Genomic DNA, 17,635 nt, shown 5'->3' with positions numbered 1-17,635 from the left:
ATTCATTATTGTACGAACTATCTCGTGAAGAATATGCTGTTTTTTAATCGATAAATAGATAATTTTACATAGATACGTTTATATCCATAATGACATAAATAAATTACTGCCGACTGTTGACAATGATATGTATGCATTCATACTATTAACATTGCCGAATTCTCGGTAAAAACATTGATGTGCATGTAGTGAAATAGAAAACAAACTCGTTTTGTTTTTTTTCGACTGACAAGAAGTTTGCAAAAAATTGGAAGTCGAATCATCGGGTGTCAACGCTTTGATTTTTGAATTGAATTAAATGCAATACTAGTGCACAAGTGTATATGTACCATTGGGTAAAGCAATAATACTCTGAGAAAAATTCTCAGTCTTAAAAAAATACATTTTTGCCTGTGATCGATAGAAGTCTGCTCTAGGTATCTCCTACTCTCTTTATAATGTTTTGGTCAGGAATATAAAGAAAATGTTAAATTAAACGGACAAGGGCATTTGTGAAAATATACCGATATTCTTTTTCATCTAATAGAACATCTCAAGTAACAAAAAAAAAAATGGTTTTCCATGCATGTAAAAATGAATACTGAAAACCAACTTTTATTCACGTGCAAGAAATTTTCGCAAGGTTAACGTGAGCCTTGTCGTTGCGAATATTTCTCGCCGCGAACCAATCCTTTGTCTATAGTATTTATAATAATACAGGTCTGGATAAGGCTTGGCCGCGAACATTAGTCGTCGCAAACCAGTAAATCGTCATTTAATCGCGAAATAAAGTCGCCGCGAATAAAAATCTGATTACAGTAGACGTCAGCATACCTGTATTGTTTTGAAAGTAATATGAGCTGACAGTGTACTTTTTAGAATTTTAATTTGCTGCAAAAACCTGCTTGTATGATAAGTCTGCCTGTAACTTAACCTGTAACTTACACTTTTATGATGAATAAGATTTGAAAAAATCATTAATTTTCGTCATGAGAAAGATTTCACTTATGAGGAATATATAGCAGATCAATTTTTGTACAGGACGACAATAATACAATTTTGCTCTAATTAAGGCTTCTTAATGGCTTTTCCCACAAAAACAGGGCCAACAGAAATTTTAAAACCATGATATTTTTTGTCAGTTTAGTAGAAAATAACATTTTCTTAAAAAAAATTTCAACATGAAAATTGCAGTTCATATTGCTTGAAACAAACAATACCTATACTCATTGCGTGTAATTTAAAACAAGTTTTGCATTTTGAAAAATGAGAAAGTTATAGATATTCCTTCTCATGTTGACTTAGTAGAACAGACTCATATAAACTCTTCTTTGTACCTTTCAACATATTCTTGAATGTAGAAAAAAGTACCTACATTTACAGTACATGTACCTCTCCATTCTCATTAAAATGAAACTCAACCTAAAGGATACAGTCTTTTATCTAATTCTAAAAAACCCTTGCTTTGTATTAAACAATGAACTGCATAATAAATGTATATATGTGCTTTTGTGTTTAATGGTTTCCAAAACAGTTTGAGAGTTGCCACTCAGCATTCTGTTAAGATTGTAAAACGGTGATATTTCTAAAGACATTTACAGTCAGTAGAAGAACAAAATTAAAGCAAAGGAAATACACAAAAGACGATTGTTATATACAAGCATTTCCAATCTGATAATGATGTACTGAATAGGTTTCTATTAAAATTAAAATGGATTAACCAGAAATATATCCGCCAAAATTATTTGTATAAATTTGAAGTTGAAATCAGACAAATGTGTGACCTACGATGCACCTTCTATACGGTGTGTTCATTCTTTGATGAATATACAATGCAAAGAAATAAAGAGGTAACACCATTAGAACTGTTCAGAAGATAAATTAAAAAAAATACTAATACCGTAAATTAATTAAAATTGGAAATAGACCTTTAAATTTCGTATTTTTAATACCATATTTGCACCACAAATGTTTGCAATTTTACGAATAAATAGAATTCGTTTATTTGCATAACTGTAATGCATGCTTTGTCAATTTTTTTTCAGTAAAAGAAAGCATCGCTGTTACTTTTAATGCACTAACAACGTCAACGATAAAACCCAATCATATTATTTACATAGTCTAATGGACTAATTTTAACAATGATTGAATAAATTGATTTTTTAAAGGTCATATGAAACGATATCCTGACCAAATTGAATTATATACGGGAATGAGTTCATAAGTGCCTATTTAATAAGACTGACATTATTTTTTGAATATTTTATGCAAGATGTGAGCGCCACAGTCGATCAAAATCACTTAATCGGGAAAGGGAACATTGACTTACGCAGCTTACCTCCCTTGCTTATGACGTCAGTAAGACCCAATGGCCTTATAAAGCTATGTTGTGAATACAAATATCCATGTCATTTTGCAACATTTCAAAAGAAAAAAAATACTATTTAATATAACAACTTGTATAATTATACAATAATCAACCACGGCATTATTTTTTCTCTCAAGAAATGAAATCGTGTGCGTTTATATTTGATAGCTTGTACATATTCAGTTTAGAGACTGCACGGAGAATGAATGATATTCTTCATAGATCTACATGCAAGTATAATAAATTTAAATATATGCAAGAATACATGTTTTATTTCAATCTTTTTAATGAAATTGTCAAATTCAAAAATAACTGATCGGTTTTTCCCATTTGCACGTTCATTTTACAGCGTGTATGTGCGGTGTTTACTCAGAGACCCCTTCTATCTCACTTTCTTCCGCAATTTTTTCTTTCGTTCTTTTATTATTATTGATGCTTGTTCTTAACAAAATCTGTTGACTATCTTCACAACTATATATTTTATCAAACAACCGATTTATCTTACCGATACATTTCTAAATCCTTAAATGCCATATTTCCGCAATCTAATTTAATAAAACGTAATTACACGTGTACATAAAGTATTTTCTAAAGATATTGCTACATGTATATATCAGTAAGTCATAAATTTATTTACAAACTATGTACACAATGCCTTAAACATTTTCATTGGCCTGCCTTATAGTCTACTTATTTATGTGACAAATTAAATCAAATGAATTAAAATGCTTTAATTCCCTTTAAATGTAGCTCAATCATTATACGTATCGAAGTAGAAAATGATGTTTCTATTTCAAAAGGATTAGGATAATTCATTAATCAGCTATTAATGTTGGAGCATTTCTTTCGTTAAATTTTCACTGCAGTACGGGATCTTACTCTGGCGAGAAGCTAATATAAGATTCATTCATTAACGATCAATTAAAACTAAGTCATATGTACCACGAAATCAAATGATCTCATTTGAAAGGAAAAACACGTTCATATATGCAAAAATTACTAAAATCAAATCGAAAAACTACTGTAAAATTACACTGGTTTTGGTGCATTGTTTATATCGATGGGTCTTTGTGACGTCATAAATCCACAAATTCATAAACGATAAGCAGGGAAGAATTTTTTCAGGTGCTAATTTTTCACGGTTATTTCTCAGCAATGCAAAGGCAAAAAAATATCTTACTTCACGTATTTTAACATTTGTTTATACCAAGCTTTATATTTATGAAAGAAAATCATAGTGTTAAAAATCGTTTCCTATGACCTTTAAATGGTTTGACAATACGATCATATTAAAAAGACAATAAAATGTATTTATCTTTTTGTCTATTTTTTGGTAATACATGTATATCATTGAAGTGATTCATTTAACATGAATCTTAATTAAAACAATTGGTTTGAAGAAATTTATACTATTACTTCTTCCTTGAATTTTGACGTTTAAGACTTTATTGTCGAAAAATGGAGTTGAAAACCGACACTATTTTGAATGTAGTTGTGTTCACTGTACAACGATGCATTGTTCCAAATAAATATCGAAACGACTCTTAAAATCTTAAAATTAAGATCTTTTTTCAATTTTTGAAAAAGATACACCAGATGAAATGTAAGGATTCAATTTTGTCATGATCAAGTGTCATAAAAATATAATTCGGCAAAGAAACAGTTTAAAGTAATAAAACATTTTTGTTATGCGTGAAATTTCAACATTTGCAATATCCAGTTATGTTGCAATCATAATAACTTCGTTTCTAGTTCTAATATTATATAAACAATATATTACAAATCTTTTACTCACTTACATCATGATTTACTAGCACAGTAATTATTCTCCCTGATTAAAGACATTGAGTAACACTTTTTAAATAAAGGTAGATCATCTCCGTAAAGAATAATGTTTCAAGTACAAGTTCCATGCTAAAAAATATTATAAATGCCCAATCAAGTTGAACTGTTATGATAAACAACCCTTTTTAGATAATTTCTGTGAACTGCTCAACAGTTCTTTACATCATCTCTGTTGTTTTTCTGCCTTAAGTATAGCCAGATATTCTACTTTTTACTTAGAGTTTTCGAATTTAAATTTTAATGAGTACAACAAATTGCAGTCATTGTAAAAGATTTTCAAAAATAAAAAAAAACCATTTTTTTAAAACCACTTCAATTGAAAAAACATTTTAAAAAAGTGATAATTGATCAATATTTGAGTAATTAGATACAGAGTCAAAGGGATACTGCAACTAACTCATAATTATTGACGTACAAATGAGGAAATTAATGAAGTTTGTTAGAAGATTGAATATTAGAAAGTTTTTGTCGAACTGTTTTGCCTTAGTTTTCCATTTCTCGTCCAGGTTAGTTTGACTTTGATCAACTAATTTTAAATCCATGTTACATTCATTTTCCAAATTCTTAGATTTTTTCTCAGTGTTGTCAACTGAAGGAAATACTGCATTTTTATTTTCCTCAAGTTGAAATAATCGGGACAATGGGCCTAATTCGGCGTGATAGATACGCAGAACTATCGTTTCTAACACAACACTCAGTCCGCTAAGAAAAATTTAAGAATAGTCACGTACACAATGAATATCGAATTGTTTTTCCGAATCCTTTGGCATTGCATCGCTTAGAATACTGCCAAATACAGCAAATGTTAAATACAAAGCCACTGACATTCCAATTTTTTCTCCCGACTCTATTGGCAACACGAAGCAAAACATATTCATAAAAGACAATGTGATGATTGGAAATATTAAAGTTAATGTGAGAAACAAGGGTCTCCTCCTTAACACAATATTCATCTCCAGCTTCCATGCGTTGTTTTGAACATTTGTAGATATTAGATCCCACTCCTCATTTCCAATGAAATAACGTGAATCAAAACTGGACTTGTTAAGCATTATATCTAAGGAATGGGATTTTTTAGTTGAGGCAAAAAACGTAAAAGTACATATTTGAGTGTCAAAGGGGAACTTCTGAACATTAAACGTACACAAGATGATGCTTTCCATCGCTTCAGAAAGAGAAACATGACCATTGTTGTCGACTTCGACCTCGCTGTTTGTATTTCCTACAGAGCTGTAGGTCAGACATCTTCTGCCAGAGATTTCGTGCATATTACAGACGGCTGGAATCCACACTTTGTCCGCAGGCAGTCGTAGAAAATTGATACCTGAAAAATCCTTCGAATTCCATGTAAGATATTCATCGGTCCAACTAACTCTTAACCAAATCGCAGTATGTAAAGTTTGTGAGCGAATATCCAACTTTGGTAAAGAAAGAATATGGAGATCGAGACCCACTTGCACTCTTCTGTCATATATCTTGACTGGTTTTCTGTACCTATTGTAGACGTGAAATAATGTATTTTGCAGAACAGTTTCTGTATCCATTGTTTCATTTTCATGACCCAAGGATGTTGGCATGATTACTAAAATTATCAGCGCAGTCATACAAGCTAACGGCATCATTTTTACTGCCCTTTCGTCACAGCCCCTCTTTATAATGAATTTTGTCATTAAATGGACATTCTATAGAGTCAAAAAATCATAGGGCAAGTCAAACTGACTTTATAAAATCGATAATTATTCTTTTGTTTACGTCCAATTGAATAGTTTTGAAAATATAGAGGCTTTAGTTGTCCATAAAACCTGATCAATTTATTATGATAATTAATAGGATAGTTAATGTAACTGACATAACAGTCGGTTCAAGGATTTTGTTTTATAGATTGTCAGACCTACAAGCATTGTTAAAAAAGCGATAGACAACATGGTGAATATTTTGGGTGTGTAAATCATTTCTGAACTTTCAAAAATGCAATGAGTGTTACACTTAAATTTCAAACAACATCAAACTAATGATTTTACTCTATTGCTCATAAAAATGTGTAAGCCATGCATGTATGTCATCTTAGATTTACTTAGATTAAGCTAACCAAAAAGTTCAAAATTTGTCTGTCTGCGAAATGAAAATTGTGCTGATGTTTAATCGTATTCGACTGAATACACGAGAAAAGTTTAACAGTGGTTGTGATGACAAACCCAGATCTAGAAAAAAAGCTTTATTTCTATGAAGGATGTTGTCTACTCAGGGTTTTTTGAAAAGCTAAAGATCATATTATGTAAAATTTGTTATTAACACAAAAAGTATTCATGAAATGAATTGTTATTGCTATAACATTCGATATTTTTACTTTGTTATACTTTCATGTTAAATACTGAAATCTGATTGGTTAAGACGCAGTTGATAATATTTTATATTACCCTCAGCGTTAGTAACGCACTTAGCAACGGGTAACATTAAAAAATGTTACATGCGCGAAAATTATGCACGTACGGTTCGCTGTAGAATTCACGTTATTCCTATATAAAAGCAGAAAATTTTTCTTAAAAATGAAGACATTCAGTATAACAAAATAAATAGTGCCTGTTTGGGAGGATAACAGTTGAAATTGACACCCCTCGAAAACCATTGTCAACCTCCGCTTCGCGTCGGTTGACAATGGTTTTCTCGGGGTGTCAATTTCAGCTGTTACCCTCCCAAACAGGCACTATTTATATAATATCATTGAATGAGACTCAAACAAAAATGAACATTAAGCAAAACAGAGAAATTCGGACAAATTTAGATTTTGGTTTTCGCTAGGACTTTTTTGGCAGTACAATAATATTAAAAGTTAAGATTTAATTTGTTAGTCAACATAACTTTGCATATTTGCTGTTGATTTTATCACACTTATTCATTTAGATAATCGTTTGGCATGCAAACCAAAAATACTGAAAAATGCTTAAAAACAATTAAGATATAAATGGTTTTTCATTATAATCAGTGGATTTTTATCCATTCTGAGTAAACGTTATCCTTAAAGTGGATGTTGCTAAGTTATTTTTGCTTTGATGTGTATCTGTATGTATAAAAATGGATTATCTAAAACATGTTCAGTATCTTTTATCGTATTCTTTTGGCTCTCTACATATTTGTTACATTACTAAATGTTAATTCATGAAAACAAACAGCTATGTGGTTCCATACACGTTCATATTAAATCATTATAGTATTTGATAGGAATATACCGTATAACGGGTATTTTCTGCGGCTTGAAATTTTGCGGTTTAACCCCTAAAAAGTATTAAATTATATTCTGCGTTTTCAATTTCTGCGGTTACATTAGACCGCAAAAAAAAAACAAATGTTTACCGGATTTGTCTTAGGGAACGTAAACTAGAGAACTAAACTTACATATCTTAAAATCGACATTCTTACCGTGTTCACGGTGAATGAGAACTAACTCTCAAATGTTTTACAAGTCTACTAAATACTGCTTGTGAACTTTTCTCAGATCATGTTTATTTCATACTCGACTAAATACACAGTCCTTATATCTGTTCAGCTATAATTGATATCGCCCAGGTAACATGAGATAATTAGGTGTGAAATACGACGCAGAGCCCCCTAATAACGGACTGATCACGTTTGAAAATTATAGCTTGTATTTTAAATATTGTCAAAATTAGTGATTTTTTTAAAAGAATATTTTGCGTTTTGAATTTTTGCGGATTTTACTTATCCGCAAAATACCGCAGAAAATAAACAACCGCAGAAAATACCCGTTATACGGTATGTATGACAACGTTAGAGTAATGTACCATGAACATTTGCATTTGCTTAATTTTTCTAAATTACCAGGCACCATAATAAAACCTCACATTCCTACAAAAAAATAACCATTGCACTTGTTAAATTTCACTTACTGTAAAATTATCATATTTGATACTGATGCGATTTATGAGTCATATAAAAAAAAAACAAACGAAGCCTCTCTTTTAGGTCTGTATACCGTAATATTAATAAATAAATAAAAAATGGATGAAAACACTCGAATGCACCATCTCCAGCTGGAGGCGCGCTCTTGGCTCAGTTTTAAATATTTTCAAGTAGAATCATTTTTTTAGCACACAGCTATTTATATTAATACATGTATAAGATCGTTGAAAAATCCAGGAAAACGTCAGATATTTTTAGTTTAATTAATATATGTCACTAAACTTTATTTTGATATTAGATTTTGTAAGACAAAGGCAAAAGAAGGTAATTTTTTTATTTAATACTCTGATGACCACAAAACAAACAAAAAAATTGCATGACCCATGAATCATTATCAGATGTTTTACGAATAATGACGACTCTATTCAAGTTTAATATCCTGTTTACATGATTGGCTATCCATTAAGACATATGTATACCATTCAATTCATTCAGCAGTGCACAACATTTTGATCGGGAAAAATAATATTGATTAGAAATAACTTTATCTTCATTTAAAAATATATAAAATTCGGTCATAAATTAATCCGGAATGTTTTGGCCATTTCGCATTGATAAGAGCTGACTTATATATAAACAACAAGAGAGCCTAATTAATTTTAGGTTTCAGATCAAATTTGAATGATTTTGTTTTTTTGTATAGAGGGACAAGTTGTGTGATTTAAACGATATGTTGTTAATTTTCATGCCAAGAGATAAATTCTGATTATGCAATCGAAATATTGTTTCAATTGGACAAAGATTTCTATTGGGGCGGTGAACGTTTTAGATGTTCTGCGCTCTTAATCAGCACTATTCAACAATCAATCCCCGAATACTCTCTGCTAGAGTATTAAGTCTGATAACAGAACATAAGCAGTCAATTTTATTTTTATGTAACAGATGACTCGAAATGGATTGTTTTCTTTGTTTTCGTAAAGGAAAATCCTTAAACAGCAAATATTCCTCAAATGTGATCGAGATTTCAGCAAATGTTTGCCTACAAATGGTTGTTCATTTAAACTAATGCGTGAAATACAGGGAGACTTCTAGGGATAAAATTACATCAATTGCTAAGGGGATTACAAAATGAAAATCAAAACAGTTTTCCTTATCTTGAATATTATAGTTGTTGTTTTAATAGTTTCTTTATTGGCTAATTGTGAAAACAATATCACTATGGACCAAGAATCTGCTCTACAGAAAAGCTTGTTTAAGAATTACAACAGGTATAGAAAACCTGTCAAGGTGTTTTCAAATCGAGTGTCGGTGAATCTCGAGTTGATTATTTTTTCTATACCGAAGTTGGATATAAAATCGCAAACATTACATACTTCTAGTATGTTAGTAATGTCTTGGATAGACGAATATCTTGTGTGGAATTCAAGCAAGTTCCGTGAAATTGAGTATTTACGACTACCTGCGGACATCATTTGGGTTCCAAATGTTTGTAATCTTCAAGAAATCACCGACCGAAGATGTTTGACATATGGTTCCGTTACCGATACAAAAAGTGAGGTGATAGTCCACAACTCGGGCCTTGTTTATCTGTCTGAAATGATGAATAGTGTTATTTTATGTACATTTAACGTTATGAATTTTCCTTTTGACATTCAAACCTGTGTTTTCAAGTTTGTTATTACAAGCACTACGCTTTATACAGTAGACCTTGCAGTGAATCAGTCAAATATTAAAACCGATTTTTATATTGGAAACGAGGAATGGGATTTACTCTCAACCAGTGTTTCTGAAAAAGACAGTATGCTTAATATGTTAATAATCTTAAGAAGAAGACCATTATTTCTTACACTTACTAAAATTGTTCCCATTGTTGCCTTGTCTATCATGAACTGTTTTTGCTTTTTGTTGCCTATTAAGTCCGGTGAAAAAATGGGAATGTCTGTTGCATTATTTCTAACCTTTGCCGTTTTTGGAAGCATTCTTAGCGACACGATGCCACCGAACTCAGAACACATTCCATGGTTCATTGTTTACGTGACCACACAGATTGCTCTCAGTAGTTTAAGCGTAATCATGGAAACAGTAGTTGTGCATCTGTATCACATGAATACCTGTAGGTCAAAAATGACTGACAACAAAAAAGACGAATTACAGGAAGAAACAGCAGCGAAAGGCGATAATTTTGATGTAAGCAACAAAAAATCCAAACTCATCGATGAGACATGGAAAAGTCGAGCCATAAAACTGGATAATGTTTTCATGCTTTTAATTGTTTCGACGACTATAACTTCAATTTGCATATTTGTATTACTTATCGTTAGCTAGATATGGTTTTGTGTATGTAGGAGGAATTGATCGACATTATAAATTTTAAAAGAATACTACTTATACATACTTTAATTATTTTTAGAAACCAGCATGCACTTTTTTGTATTAAAGTTGGTGTGTAAAACAAATACTGAAGTCGTTTAGGATAAAACTCAAAATTTAGCAGTTTGACAAAAGCAAGCACAAATTGATATTATCAAAATTTAATGAAACCTAGAAATTTTCTAACATTAGAGAGGTTGAGATTTAAAACGTGTACGGGTACGCGTACGTGTGTTAAAACTACACGTTTATGTAATTCATCAGTTGAGATTTAAACGTGTATGTAAATCGACGCAGTTTTGTGACATGAATTTATTTAGTTAATTCCAAATAAATGGTAAATTTCTTATCAATTTTCATGCAAATGAAGCTTAAAAATCTATATAATGTATCACAAGAATACATTCACTCATCAATAAGATATCATTTGTTGTAAAAAGCTACACGTTTGTACTTACGTGTAGACGGCACTCTACATGTGTAGAGAAAGTGTAGAAACCTTGTCATCACAAAAACTGATGTCGACACCTAGTACACGTACACGTACCCGTACACGTTTGAATCTCAACTCTCTATAATTATTTCTTAACTTTCGTATAAAATCAAATGGTAATAGGTACATGGATATTAATCTTATTGACATGTTTTGCTCTTAAGGAAAATATTTTGGAATTGAATTTAATCTAATCCTTTAGACATGGACATTTTATTTGAAAAGTTACATCACATAATAATGACTTTATTTTTGTTTAGCAGATATACTTACTACAATGCCACGAACGTCCCATATTTATTGTATTTTCTATTTTCTAATCAGTCAAAAGTAAATAAGTAAATCATAATGTTAATCATTATGGTTAACCAAAAATATGAGCGACAAAGAAACAGTTGTAGAATTGTAAATACTGTATAAAGTGGGTGGATACTTACGCACATGAATAGGACTTCATTTTCCAATAATGATTATGATTCACTGACAAAGAATCTGATGCTAGGTTTAATTACTGGTTGTCGAAAATAGATATTAGATTTATGTTTTTCTGGGTTGATTCTTGTGTTAACAGAGATTGAACAGAATTGGGAAGTGAACATTTTAAAAAAGTTTCAATGTGTTCTTTGTCTATCAAGCGTGTCCCTTGCAACTACAGAAATTGTACGTGGTTCATTTTAAATCCATTTATCAGGAACGGAAAAAATGAATATCAGCACATTTATTTTTACTGCTATGTTTTTATGGCGTTATACAACAGTCTTGTGTCATGATAATGAAACAGCAGACATTGAATCTATATTGCAAGAAAAACTGTTTAAAAACTATAACAGATATCGAAAACCAGTCAAGGTCTCTTCGAATCGGATATTTGTGAATATTACTGTGTACATTCTCTCTCTATCAAAGCTGGATATCAAGTCTCAAACTTTACATGCTGCCAACTGGTTAACATATTCATGGACGGACGAGTATCTTACATGGAATTCTACTGTTTTCTCTAATATCGACTACTTAAGATTGCCTGCCGATAAGATATGGATTCCTAGTGTTTGCAACCTTCAGGAAATCTCTGGTAGAAGATGTTTGACATATGACTCGGTGAAAGACTCAAGAAGCGAGGCTGTAATCCATAGCTCTGGACTAGTATATCTGACAGAAACGATGGATAGTATTGTTCTGTGTAAATTTGATGTACTGCATTTTCCTTTTGACACACAGACATGCATTTTTTCGTTCATATCCTCTACCGGTCGATTTCAAAATACATATTTGGCTGTAAACGAATCTAGTTATGAATCACTTCTCTATATTGGAAACGAAGAGTGGGATTTGATTTCGACAAATGTTCAAGGGACATTTGATCTACTTATTATGAAAATTGTTTTAAAGAGGAGACCCTTATTTATTGTTCTGACGGTAGTTCTGCCAATTGTCGCTTTGTCAATCATGAATACGTTTTGTTTTCTATTGCCCATTGAAACCGGAGAAAAAATGGGAACTTCTGTGGCTTTATTTCTTATATTTGCTGTTTTTGGAACTATAATCAGTGACACAATGCCCCAAAACGCAGCAAATATTTCGTGGTTTATGGTGTATGTGACAACTCAGATACTTTTAAGTGGGCTGACGGTTATCATGGAAACGGTTGTTTTACACCTATATCATAAAGACATAGGTAGATCAGAAACAATATACACCGACAAAGTGTGTACATTACATAATGCGAACAACAAAAGAAAAGATAAAAATGAAGAGAAATACGAGTGTGTGATTGCTAAAACAAAGGCAACTGACTCTGAAGAAATGTGGAAAAGTCGGGCAAAGAAATTGGATAGAGTCATGATGATTTTGAATGTTTGTGCAAACATCATTTCTATCTGCATTTGCATGACAATTATTATGATCTAGGTTTGCAAATCAGTATTATATACGAGGGCTGTCCAAAAAGTTCGTGGACAATCGCGTTTTTGTCATTTTAAACGGGTTTATATATGCATATTGTATACCAAAATATTTGTCATAAAGTTCCAAATCAGATTAAAGTGGTTTTGAATGTTTTCATTAAAATTAAACTTAAATTATACTGTATTAAAATATCACGAAAAGCACGAACGGCCCATTGTCAAAATTGTCCAAACTTCGAGATTGAGTTTTAAGATATGAATATTAACAGTATTTTTAATACAGGTAAAAACGTCAAAATATTCAACTGTGACGTAGTCAGAATTGTGAACGTCATTTTCATACGTCATTTAGAGCCGTTTTTAATTGAGCAGAGGATATTTCAAGGAGTTTAGGGCAAGAACATGTCTTTAAAAACGCCAGAAAAAGCAACGTCGGCGGATCGCATGGAACAGCGCGCCATCATTAAATTCTGCGTAGACTCGGGGAAAACACCTATCGAAACGAAACGAATGATGGAGAACACAAAAAGGCATCGACACATATCAAGATCACTAGTCTACAAGTGGCACAACGATTTTCGGATGGAGTTTGCGATTTAAAAGACGCCGAAAGAAGTGGAAGGCCTTTGCTTTGTGACGATATAACGAAATCCCACATTCATGACATTGTCATGAAGGACAGACGTCTGACGTTAAGAGAAGTCGCGTCAATAAGTGATGTTAGCAAATCTTCGGTTTTTAATATCCTCACTGAAGACTTCTGTATGAGTCGTGTTTGCGCAAGATGGGTACCCAGGCTTTTATCCGATGAGCACAAAAAAAGACGAATGCAGACAAGTTAGGCTTTCATACAGAATTTCAAAAGAGGAGGAGAGAAGTGGCTTGACAGAATCATTACTACGGACGAGACTTGGCTGCATTATTTTGATCCAGAAACAAAAACAGAATCCAGCATTTGGAAACACCGGGGTTCACCAGCACCGAAAAAGGCAAAGGTTGCGAAATCCATGGGTAAACAAATATACATATTCTTTGCTGATCGGCACGGAATGATTTTGGTCGACGCTGTACCCTCCGGTCAGACGGTGAATGCTGCATACTACTCCAAGGTAGAGAACTACCCATTTCATCACATTTAAATTGTAATTACAGATTTAAAAACGTCCATTTCGCTACATTTAGCATATCATAATTCATAAATTTAATACCCGGACATTCTAAATTTAATTTTGATTTATTTAATTACTATATATATGAATAAATTCACATATTCTAAAGCCACATACAGTGTACCAAACGAAACATTGGTTTTATTTATTACAGGTGTTATGCCGCGACTTAGTTAAGGCAATTAAGAAAAAACGCCCTGCCCTGGCTGTGGACCTTGGAAATATCATCCTACACCAAGATAATGCACCAGCACATACAACAACTTCCACGTGTCTGGAAATCGAACTCCTAGGATACGATCTTCTTGAACACCCGCCATACAGTCCGGAAATTGCTCCGATGGATTTTGCAATTTTTCCTTTCATCAAATCACAGCTAAGAGGAGTAAGATTTAAGGATTCTGATGAACTTAAATATGCTACTCGGACCATTGTATCTAAAATCGACAGTAAATGGTATTCGGATGTGTTCGATTCATGGCTAAGAAGGTGTGAGAAGTGTTTGCAGTGCAAAGGTGACTACGTTGAAAAGTAACAGAAACCAACGCGCTACGTACGACGTTATAAAAACGTCGTGTAACCGTCAGACTGGGCCGTGCGGCCTGTACAGGCAATGTTTTTGTAGTGATAACTACATTATGAGAATGAACATTGTTCTGATTTTTATACACATGCATTATTATAGTCTATATTAAAATATTTTAATACTTTTCTAAATATAGCGTCGTTATTTAGGATGAAATTACATGTGTCCACGAACTTTTTAGACAACCCTCGTATATTATCTTTGGTACAAAGCATTATTAAAAGAAAATACTTTGTTGTAGTAATTTATACAATGATTTTTAATCATTGAATTGTCGTGGTACGGTATAAAATGTTTCAAAAAGTTAGAATATTCGTATTTTATTTAAATAAATTCAAAAAATAACCAATTCACTTGTTTGCAAACTAGATTTTCCCTTTTTTGTAAATGTCTGATCTAGTCCTAACATTCAAGGATTAATTTTGAAGATAGTTTTTCTGGATTTTAACTACACAATTGAACACTGGGTATCAGATATGATGCTTATCAGATATAGAACTGCAAACAAGCTTTCTTGAATGCACCATTTTGACAAAAATAGTTAAAAGGCCCAAATTCAAATTATTCGAATATTCCAAAATCGTAGTTGCTTCATGTAATATATATCTATATATCAAAAAATAAGCTTAAAATAAGATTAAAACAAATTGTAAAACTACTCAGAACACAATAAATGCTAATCCATTATATTTGTTCGTCTCTGATTCATATATTTACTCTGATTTCATTAAGATAAAACGTGCATTAGCACATCATCTGTGTAATGCATTAGCAAATTGAGGGTACTGAAACAATGAATTGAACCATTATCAATGTTGACTCAATATTGGGAGCTCTTTATGGCATTCCGGTCGTTTCAGTGACGTTTAAAAATACCCTAAAGAATGCAATCATCCCATGGTGATTGACGATTTCACAATAATGCTTTTATGGTGTCTCTTATTTACTCATATGTTGTACAAAGCAAATAGTGTGGCGACAGTGCAAATCTATGAGAGGTAACAAAATTGGTTACCGAATAATAGCATTTAAAATTGATGGTTGATATCCTGAACTTACATGTAATCAATGATGTAATGATATGTGCCTTGAAAATCAGGGGCATAAGAACTCTCCTGCGATACAATCTGTTAACATGCCACAATAGATAGATAGATAGATAGATAGATAGATAGATAGATAGAAAGATAGAAAGATAGATAGATAGATAGATAGATAGATAGATAGATAGATAGATAGATAGATAGATAGATAGAGTATGTGACACCCGAATGATAGCATTTAAAATTGATGGTTGCTTTGTGAACTTACATGCAATCAATAATGTAATGCTATGTTCCTTGAAAAAAAAAGGGGGATAAGAACTCTCCTGCCATATACTCTGTTAACAAGCTACTATACAGAATATTTGACGCTCCGGATTTAAAACATTTAATTTGATTGAACTTTACAGGTGGAATCTTGGATAGAATTTAGAGTTACATGTTCTTAATTGACGGATATCGTCAAAAGAATTTGAGAACGTTACCCGACATCATATATCTTTGTAAATATGCTGATAAAGTTTCGTTTAAAAAATATCTGAAAGTAGACATTTTCTTTCAGTTTTAATAAACACTAGTAATCATGTTTTCTTCTTGACAAATACTTATTGACTAGACACACAGAGTTAAGCGCAATCAAATAACGCGTCATAAATATAGACTGAGCACGCGACCTTAACGTCTCCATTAGACATTTTCTTTCAGTTTTAATAAACACTAGTAATCATGTTTTCTTCTTGACAAATACTTATTGACAAGACACACAGAGTTAAGCGCAATCAAATAACGCGTCATAAATATAGACTGAGCACGCGACCTTAACGTCTCCGATCCCAGCAATGTTCGATAACTCTTAATTATCCAAAAAAAAATTAATTCGTACCATAAATATGCCTTTTATATAGACAAATTTATTTTGTCTTGTAGTGTTAATATAACAAACTATTATTGAACGAACTGCTTGACTTAGTGGTTTAACGGAGACCTACTTCAGAAAGGTAAAGGTGTTCGATCCACCGATGCATCGGTGCATTTTTTTTTAGTTTGATCTATAGTATATGTATTCCATTTTAGTCATACTTGGAAGATTTGCAATAACTTTGTAAAATGCATGGATACCGTCAGTAAATTTCTTTTAATTTTATTTCATTTATAAAGTGCGAAGGACAAATAACATTAATACCGAGCGCAGCGAGAGGCGGGCGAAGCCCGCCTCGCGAAGCGAGGATTAATGGTAACACGTATATATAAGAAAATCAGTGAAAAATGAAAGTTGAATCAGGGGTACTAAGGCCAAAAAAAATTTCTTCCAGCCCTGGGCGCCGCCATATTGGAAGCCATTTTGTTTTTTATAAGTTAGTTCGATCACTGATTGACTGTTGCTTATCGATGTTTATTGCAGCTAAACTCAATTAAGATTTTCCAATGTTTCAATAGAAGGTAATTTGAATTAAAAGAAATAAAACAGGACACCAGATAAGTTTCAATAGTGCTTCAATCAAGAAACACGACTAGTTCTATGTATGTCTTATCAAATTATCAGATGGAAAATAAAAACATTAACATCAAGGAACTGATCTTTTAGATACTGAATAAAGTATTCAATTTTATTATCGCGGCATTTATATGAATTAAATTGATAAACAATGAAAGAAGAAATAAAAGAAAGTTCGGAATAACGTAATAACTCTTCGGCTATTTCCGAAGACAAGACGTGTACGTTTTTCGTCTGTAACATGACGTCATAATGTAGACTGAGCACGCGACGTTTGGTTTAACTTTGGCTGATGATTTGAGTAGGCAACCAGGCGGATCCTACTGTGTGCGTTTCAAATGAATTTTTTTCATCAAAAATCAATCTGCACTGTGTTAAATCTGCGCTCGGTCCAACGGTCACACCGCTTACATATTATAATATATTTTAATTATGAAAATATACTTTGAGGCTGAGGATCGGATG

At 32.2% G+C, this 17,635-nt stretch overlaps 2 protein-coding genes across 2 annotated transcripts; both read left to right on the top strand.

Moving 5' to 3' along the window:
* The first annotated feature begins 9,238 nt into the window (after positions 1–9,238).
* Positions 9,239–10,521, top strand: LOC128162117 (neuronal acetylcholine receptor subunit alpha-7-like). Its single transcript, XM_052825316.1, has one exon. The coding sequence runs from the start codon at positions 9,239–9,241 to the stop codon at positions 10,433–10,435; it is 1,197 nt and encodes a 398-aa protein (XP_052681276.1). The 3' UTR covers positions 10,436–10,521.
* A 1,030-nt stretch (positions 10,522–11,551) lies between these two features.
* LOC128163849 (neuronal acetylcholine receptor subunit alpha-7-like) lies at positions 11,552–15,297 on the top strand. Its single transcript, XM_052827522.1, has 2 exons — positions 11,552–13,986; positions 14,201–15,297. The coding sequence occupies exon 1, from the start codon at positions 11,676–11,678 to the stop codon at positions 12,879–12,881; it is 1,206 nt and encodes a 401-aa protein (XP_052683482.1). The 5' UTR covers positions 11,552–11,675; the 3' UTR covers positions 12,882–13,986; positions 14,201–15,297.
* Positions 15,298–17,635: the final 2,338 nt, after the last annotated feature.

This window comes from Crassostrea angulata, chromosome 9, assembly GCF_025612915.1.
Source record: "Crassostrea angulata isolate pt1a10 chromosome 9, ASM2561291v2, whole genome shotgun sequence".
Classification (NCBI taxonomy): Eukaryota; Metazoa; Mollusca; class Bivalvia; order Ostreida; family Ostreidae; genus Magallana; species Magallana angulata.
The sequence above is the reverse complement of the archived record's forward strand: the minus strand, read 5'-3'. Positions and strand labels throughout refer to the sequence as shown.

Excerpts from the sequence above, each read along its gene's own strand:
- LOC128162117 (XM_052825316.1), top strand. The coding sequence starts at position 9,239 with ATGAAAATCAAAACAGTTTTCCTTATCTTGAATATTATAGTTGTTGTT.
- LOC128163849 (XM_052827522.1), top strand. The coding sequence starts at position 11,676 with ATGAATATCAGCACATTTATTTTTACTGCTATGTTTTTATGGCGTTAT.